This window comes from Nanorana parkeri, unplaced genomic scaffold (genome assembly GCF_000935625.1).
Source record: "Nanorana parkeri isolate BGI_ZX_2015 unplaced genomic scaffold, ASM93562v1 scaffold377, whole genome shotgun sequence".
NCBI classification, from domain to species: domain Eukaryota; kingdom Metazoa; phylum Chordata; class Amphibia; order Anura; family Dicroglossidae; genus Nanorana; species Nanorana parkeri.
In genome coordinates this window covers 1,085,364-1,093,016 of record NW_017306645.1, presented here as the reverse complement: position 1 = coordinate 1,093,016, position 7,653 = coordinate 1,085,364, and the positions used below count along the sequence as shown (strand labels likewise).

General features: G+C 42.1%; 1 protein-coding gene across 1 annotated transcript in view; it reads right to left on the bottom strand.

Moving 5' to 3' along the window:
* Window positions 1–7,653, bottom strand: part of ZNF335 (zinc finger protein 335) — a 47,176-nt gene that overhangs the window by 1,771 nt on the left and 37,752 nt on the right. The window contains exons 17-25 of the mRNA XM_018559040.1: window positions 7,431–7,522; window positions 5,007–5,257; window positions 4,825–4,897; window positions 4,564–4,743; window positions 4,252–4,394; window positions 2,466–2,545; window positions 2,316–2,386; window positions 1,452–1,529; window positions 215–298 (exon numbers count right to left, since the gene is read on the bottom strand). Coding sequence (XP_018414542.1) covers window positions 215–298; window positions 1,452–1,529; window positions 2,316–2,386; window positions 2,466–2,545; window positions 4,252–4,394; window positions 4,564–4,743; window positions 4,825–4,897; window positions 5,007–5,257; window positions 7,431–7,522 — 1,052 coding nt within the window. The remainder of the gene's footprint in view (window positions 1–214; window positions 299–1,451; window positions 1,530–2,315; window positions 2,387–2,465; window positions 2,546–4,251; window positions 4,395–4,563; window positions 4,744–4,824; window positions 4,898–5,006; window positions 5,258–7,430; window positions 7,523–7,653) is intronic.

Below are 7,653 nucleotides of genomic sequence, written 5' to 3'. Positions count from 1 at the left end.
CCCCCCCCCCCCCCCCACACCAGCCATGATCTGCCTGAATTGTATAGAGAACTTCAGCGACCCAATCATGACATCAATGGGTCTAAAATAAGGTATCTAAAAAAAGTGAAACGGTTATTGTATATTTTTCATTAGTATGTGGATTAAGGGGGAAGGGAGGAACAATGGAAGGCAAAATATAGGCAGAATAAACTTTCAGGAACATCATGGTTACCTGAATATGGTGGCCTTCTTGGAGCACAACATACTCTTGGGGAATTAGATGAGGAACATCTTCCTGTGATATAATATACTGCACCTAAGGGAAGAAAGTGGTAGTTATTAGAGAGCTCTGAAGTCTTTACTCACTTCCCATTATACACTAACCCTATTCTAACTGTATAACCCCTTATCCTAACACTAACCCTATCCTAACCCTCAACTGTATAACCTCTGACCCTGACACTAACCCTATCCTAACCCTCAACTGTATAACCTCTGACCCTGACACTAACCCTATCCTAACCCTCAACTGTATAACCTCTGACCCTGACACCCTATCCTAACCCTCAACTGTATAACCTCTGACCCTAACCCTATCCTAACCCTCAACTGTATAACCTCTGACCCTGACACTAACCCTATCCTAACCCTCAACTGTATAACCTCTGACCCTGACACTAACCCTATCCTACCCCTCAACTGTATAACCTCTGACCCAAATACTACTTTTCTTCAAACCCTTAACAGAATAACCCCTGACATTAACCCTATCATACCCTTGTATATAAACCCTAAAAATGTATTTCTCGTTTTTAGGTAACTTTGGTCTTTTAAATATTTTTGTTTCTTTAGAATCCTGCCAGAAATCCAGGGAGCAACTTTGTGCTCTTTGCCTGTGCTGACTCAATGAGAGCTACAGAGCATCTCCTCACTATAAAGAGACCAGTGGGGTAGGTGTTCTGTAGTTTTGCACATCCTGCCTAGGGGCACCCTCTCCATCACACTGACCTCCACCCATCGAGTCATTTTGTTATTTGCATAACTCCTCCCAAGAGCCAGCCAACTGCTTGCATCAGTGCTGAGGGCTCTTTTTCTGAAGTTGGGTGCTATAATGTTTTCAGGAAGCTATGTACAGCACCCTGCCAGGCCCCACCCATCAGCCACAATCTACGTGCACTGCATAGCGAAGCTCGGTCATGACATCACTGAGTTTAAAATATGGTATGTAATGTAAATCCAAAAGGTTTTATGTAAAAATTTTATTAGCGTGTTGATAAGTAGCGAGGGGGGAACCACTGAAGGCAAAAGAAAGGCAGATTTATAAATAAGTAAAAAAACCTCCAGTTTCCATTTGAACCTCGCACCTCTCAGCTAGCTTTTATTACTTTACCAAATGACATTTTGCCCAGCACTCATGCATTGCCTGTAAAAAGCTGGTCATCCATAATAAAACGGGAACAGGACAATACCTGGCTGTCCGATGTGACCAGCTGCTGAAGGGTCTGTCCATCGGCAGTTGTAATTTCCTGAATATAAGCCGTGTCATCCTAGAGTGGGAGAAGAGATTGGTGTCAAGATGTACACACGATGATGCGGCTTTGACCTAGAACATGGCTGGTGGAAACACTAATTATAAGAGAAATGTGTACTTTCAAAAATCGGCATGAGAAATTGAAGCCTAACTCCAGCCAAAAGTGTTTTTTTTTTAGTTTTGGACACATGAGGTGCCCTCTATAATGTGATCTGCGGTGGTTCAGTTTTCAGAAGGCAGTTGACAGCTGGTTAACAGGCGCTTAGGAAGCAATACTGTTATTTCCTGAATGCTGGCTTTTCTTTTTTCTCCCGCAGTGGGGATTTTGCATTGCATTACTGCGCCACAACCGTGCGGTCCCATTGATTGCAATTGTCATGTTTGCAAGCGGCACCACCTGCCAAACATGGACACGCTTACATAGGTCCCCACGTGGGTGGCTGCCATGTAAAGTTTTAGGTAGGCAGTTGGGGAGGGTGGTAAAAGTCAACCATCCATTTGCATTGCCCCTTTGCTGCCCCTGTAGTATACAAAACGCACTGGCATAATATAGAAAGCAGAAGGCCATACAAAGATCATAGGCTTTTGACACTCTTTTTTGTGCATACCATGCTTTTGCATATGGTCTGCATGTAATGAAGAAAGGCACTACTTCATGTCAGACTTTAGAGGCCCCCCTTTAATGATGAAACATCTTGAAGGATATTCAAACAGCATTTAGACAAAAACAAAACAAAAACAAAAACAAAAAAAACACACACGAAACTCCATTTCAATGGTAAAATCCCATTTCTGTGCTAACCTGAGTACTCATGGTTTCCTCCTGGGTTAGGTATATGTGCTCTTCATCCAGGGCTGGTAGAGATGAATGTTCTGCAAATACACTTACAATGAGTCTCATTCTGTTTGTCCGTACATCCATCCACATGTATATACTTTATGTACTGCTTACCTGATTGCTCAGGCTGCTCTAAACTGACTTCTGTGTGCAGCCGCTCAATATGGAATTTTAGGTGGCCTTTTCTGGAAAACCTGAGAGGAATACAACAGGAAGACTTTGAAAGTCACTACAAATCTCCATCTTAAAGCCCATCTCTAGTTAGAAAACAGAAACAAAAACAATAAACTCCCCTTGCAGTGGGGCTACCCCGTCACTGCAATGCATAACTGCTAGGTTTTGTTTATGGGACCTCTGTAAAGCACTTTTACTTAATGGACGCCAGCTTGCACAGGCTCCAAGACAGGCGTCCACGCCCTGTTACCCGCCCGACCCTAGCGACCCCCCCATGGGTGACCTGCTGACATCGTTCCCATGTAATGCAGGGCCCATAGTCCTGTATTATATGTGAGGACACCACGGGACAATCCACAAGCTGGAGTGGAGGGGATAGAGGTGAGCGCTGATTGCTCAGGGAGTATGGATCAGGTACATAAATGTCTGTTCACCATTTCCCTAGACACAAATGAGCAGTTAACCCTTGCCGTTTTTATTTATTTTTCCATAGTTGCATAGTATTTGAGGTTGAATAAAGACAAAGGTCCATCAAGTTCAACCTTTGTTCCAGGCGACAAAAGGTACCTGTACCCCTGTATGTTCCGTTCTCTGAGGAAAGTATCTAAATGATTTTTGAATGCTTTAACTCTTTGCTGATTCCACTGTTTTGCTGATACCACTGCTTTTATAATTGTTTTCCCCATTTTTATTTTGGGGAGGGTTCTGGATATGGCCAGTTGAGACCTGATCCTGACTACCCATGCAACTGTGCAGCAGCAGATCACTTCTAATGGCAGCTGCAATCAGCCAGCAATGGATCACAATAGCAATGATCTATTGTTGCAGGGAGGCGGACAGATCTGCAACAGCTCTGTCCCAGCCTCTAGAAGAAATGCCAAGACGTCACTACACTACAAATATAATGCAGAAGCATTTGGTTTACAGCGATCTGCTAGAAATCCCATGGAGCGCTGTGGAGCAAAATCCAAAGCCAAGGAGCTGATCGTTTCAGCGCTCTGGCTTATTGCTAGATGCCGGCTATGGCACATGGGACTCAAGTGCTTAACTGAGGCATACCAATCCTGCTAAACTTGATCTGGATGTCTAAGAGAAAAAAAAACTCTGTTTACAATAGAGTTCAAATGTATCTGAAACCCAAAAAAACAAAAATATAATATACTGCAGCTAACCAGCCATTAGATGTGGTGGTTGCATTGGATTTCTTTTTTTTTTTTTAGGCTTTTTTCCTTTTATTTTCACCTGATGATCCTATCAGCAACACACTTCCAGACCTAGGGTGACAAAGAGTTTGTCACCTGACAACTACTTCCTATCTACATGAATTTGCTCTAGTGTCAACTACACATCATTAGTCTGGGCTGGCTTGATAATACCATGAATGGCGAACCATGCCTGGCAATGTGGGTCAGACTGGCCGCTTGTAATCTCCCCCAGAAACACATTTCTAGGTTGACAACCTAAGAGCACAGTTGGGAGCCTATATCTGGAGGTGCCTGAACAAGCACCTTCATGACAGGGTTACCAGGTTTTATTTGAATTATACAGATTTTAGTTATTGGGTTTAGATCACCTTCAAATAGAACTGTAATACACTAAAAATAAAAAAACAGGCTAAAGAAAACTAAAGAGTAAATATTTGTAGAAAACAAAAGAAATGAAAAAAAGATCAAACAAAAAAAGAATGCGAAACAAAATAAAATCTTGTTGAGATAGCCAATCCTACCTCTGTCCACACAAAGTACATAAATGGGGCCTGAGGTTAGCGTGAGTCATTAAATGTCGACTTAGATCTTTCTTATTTTTGGAGGCAAAACTGCACTGATTGCAGCGGTGAGGCCGGAGGTTGAAGTGTACAGACATGTGATCCTAACGGTGAGAAAAGAATGTCAAACATAAACACACAATCATTTCCAGCTGAAAATGCAAATAAAATAGGACAAGAGAAAACATCATGAGTCTTAAATGCAGGCTGCTGACGTTTCTGTGCAGATGCTGTCCTAAAGAGTCTAAAGGATGTAGAGACAGGTCATCTTACCCTGACCTCAGTCCAATCGTCTGCAGTGTAATTGCAATCTGGGCATTTGAACCCGTCGCGCCCTTCAATATGTGCCTTTTTGTGAATTTCCATTTCTGCCCGGCCCCAGAAGGTACACTTGCAAATTTTGCAAGAGTACTTCTTACCTAAAGGCAGAGCTTGATCCTGGCTTTCAGTGACCTAGATGAGACAACAACACACATTAACAGAGAATAATAGAAAAGCTATGGTTATTTTGAGGATGCAGCATGATGTTCTTACTTGTGGTGCCTTGTTCAGGATCTGGAGGGTATTCCCATCCTTTCCACTGTCACTCAGGTGTATTTGTGAAGTTCTAGAAAGGGCATCATTATTGCTGAAAGTACAAGCTAGTTAGTTTGGGGCACTATAGTGTGTCTTGAGTTCTTCTCCTCCTTGTTGTGTACTTATGACCATCGTCTTACCTGCATAGTGGTGCTTGCATGCTCTCTGCATTTACAAGGCTGTATTCTGCAGTGGTGAAGGCTGTATTGATAGTGATTTGCTGCACTTCTCCTTCATAGCCAGCCTCTGACACAGCAGACTCTTCATAAGTTGCTTCTTGCATGTCCGTGACTTGTCTGTCATCCATGTGCAGCGTTAGCACTTGAGCCATGTGAGGCTCCTGTGATGTGACCTCTGATTGCTGGTTGTCCATCGATTTAACCACTGCCACCTACACAGTTGTAACTACAGTTAGTGAAAACTCCTCCTCTGATCTAAAGCAAAGAGCAGCGACTGTGCACAAAGGGCAGAAATTCATTGCAACTTCATTTTACAGAAGAGTCTAAATTCTATATTCTGAACACAGCACAGAAACCTTTAAAAGGTAACTCCACTTTTGTTGAGAAAAAATAAATTGCATCTTGGTGATCAATGTATATTGCAAGGATTTAAACACACTTTGTTGCAGATTTCTACCCGTTTCTGTTCTGAAGAAATAGCAGTTTGTTTCAGCATGTCCTTTGCAAACTGATTCCTGAATAGTAGGGTCCGGGTTCATTATAATCAGCTGGTGGACTTTGTGTGTTGTAATGAGGAAAGGTGCAGTGTCTGCATCCCTTTAGAAGTAGTTAACCCTTAGGCCCCGTTCACATTGAGCGATTTATCGCGTGGTAATTCCCGCGATATCGCTCTTCAATGCATCTCAATGGGGCAAAGGGTCCTGCTGTCGCGGGTCGTGTGTCGCTACAGCAGGACCCTTTTTGGAGCGGATTTTGCTGCGATTCTCGCTTGCTCAATGCAAGCATTTGCGCGACAAATCGCGCGAAATGAAAATCGTGCGACATACGTGCGATTTGCGAATCGCGCAATGTGAACGGGGCCTTAGGGAGTATCTCACCAAAAATGAAGATTCTTATTACAAGGGGTGCTTAAAATGCTATCTTAGAGCAGACTTCTTTGAAAATCAGTGAGCCAATCACAGAAGCAGGAAGTAACATTTCTGGGGGTGTTCTGTACACCAACTGTGTACACAATGCCCCACGTTGCCATTTTGCATTGAATTTTTGGACAGTTTCAAAATGGAAAGATCATTTTTAATGGCCACAATGGCTTGTGTGGCAGTTATATATGCTGTATTATTTTTTTGACAATTTTTTCATTTGTATTTTTTTAAATGGAGTTTCTTTTTGAAGTGACTCTGTCACCTCCCCCCCCCACCCCACCCCCCCAAGAAAAAAAAAGAAAGCACCTTGGAAAATAACAGTGGGGAGAATTTATCAAAACTAGAGCAGACAAAATCTGGAGCAGCTGTGCATGGCAACCAATTAGCTTTTCTCTTTAGTTTATTCAGTTAAGATTTGAAAATGAAAGAGAGAAGCTGATTGGCTGCTGCGCATATCTGCTCCAGATTTTGTCTGCTCCAGCTTAGATAAATTCCGTTCAGTATGTCTATTTAGAAGTCCATCCTCTGGTAAAATGAGTCTTTGCTGTACTAGAATGTCGGGTAGAGTCTTCAGTATCTGACACTTCTGGGCGTGACAGATGGCTGTGCTCATGCTGTGTATTGTGGTTCCACCAGCTACGCCACTATTGTTTCTTTAGTGAACTGTACCGGGGTAGTGGCCAGAGGATGGAACCACAGCATACAGTGGGTAAGGCAGTCATTTGATACACCCTGAAGTGTTGGAGGTTGAAGATTCTACTGTATTTTCCAGCTTTAAAAGATAGCAAAGATTCAAATCATCGGCAACAGGACTGGTAAGTAGGCTTAAAGTGACACTAAATTGAGGAAATAAATCTTACAAATACATTCAAGTACCTAAACTATTAACAAAAATGTATCTTATTTGTGTATCACACAGCCGTATATCTTCAAGTCATCTCTGAATTGGTGCTGACACTGTCCTTCCTTCTGGAGGGTGGCTGTTAGCTAGCGCTCCAAGCTCACTCCTGTGATTAACTTCAATACAAATTAATAAACTAAAAGTGAGATTGTGGTCCATCACAGGAGTGAGCTTGGAGAGGTGGCTACTTTACAACACACACACAGGGACCAAGGGGAACAAAAGTAGCCACCTCCAGAAGGAAGGAAAGTGTCAGAACGAATTCAGAGATGACTGGAGGATCTACAGCCGAGTGATACACAAATAAGATACATTTTTGTTAGTAGGTATGGTACTTGAATGTATTTGTAGGATTTAATTCCCGAGTTTAGTGTCACTTAATGTTCTTTTATAGGGTGCTTTTTGACCTTTTTTTACAACAGAGTTGTCTAAAATATTCTATAGTTATTAGTTTAGTTATGTCATGTCAAATCTCTAAACTAACCTGGTTATAGAACTAAAGTTTGTATGCTTTCTGATAATCAGGATTTAATCATGGCCACATTCATTAATAAAACATACTTTTAGTGGTCCTCCACTGACATCTCTCTGGGCACTCATGTTCAAAAGGAGATCGAGAGCAGCTTGAGTTGCAAGTTCATCTCCTTCTCCATCTAAAAGAGAAGAAATGTGATTCTTTTTAATATTCACTTATGTTCTGCCATGTCAAAATGTACCAACCTGCAATTTAAGGCCCTGTAGAGGAAAACATGTGGTGATACAGGCCATAGAAATAGGCTGTTCG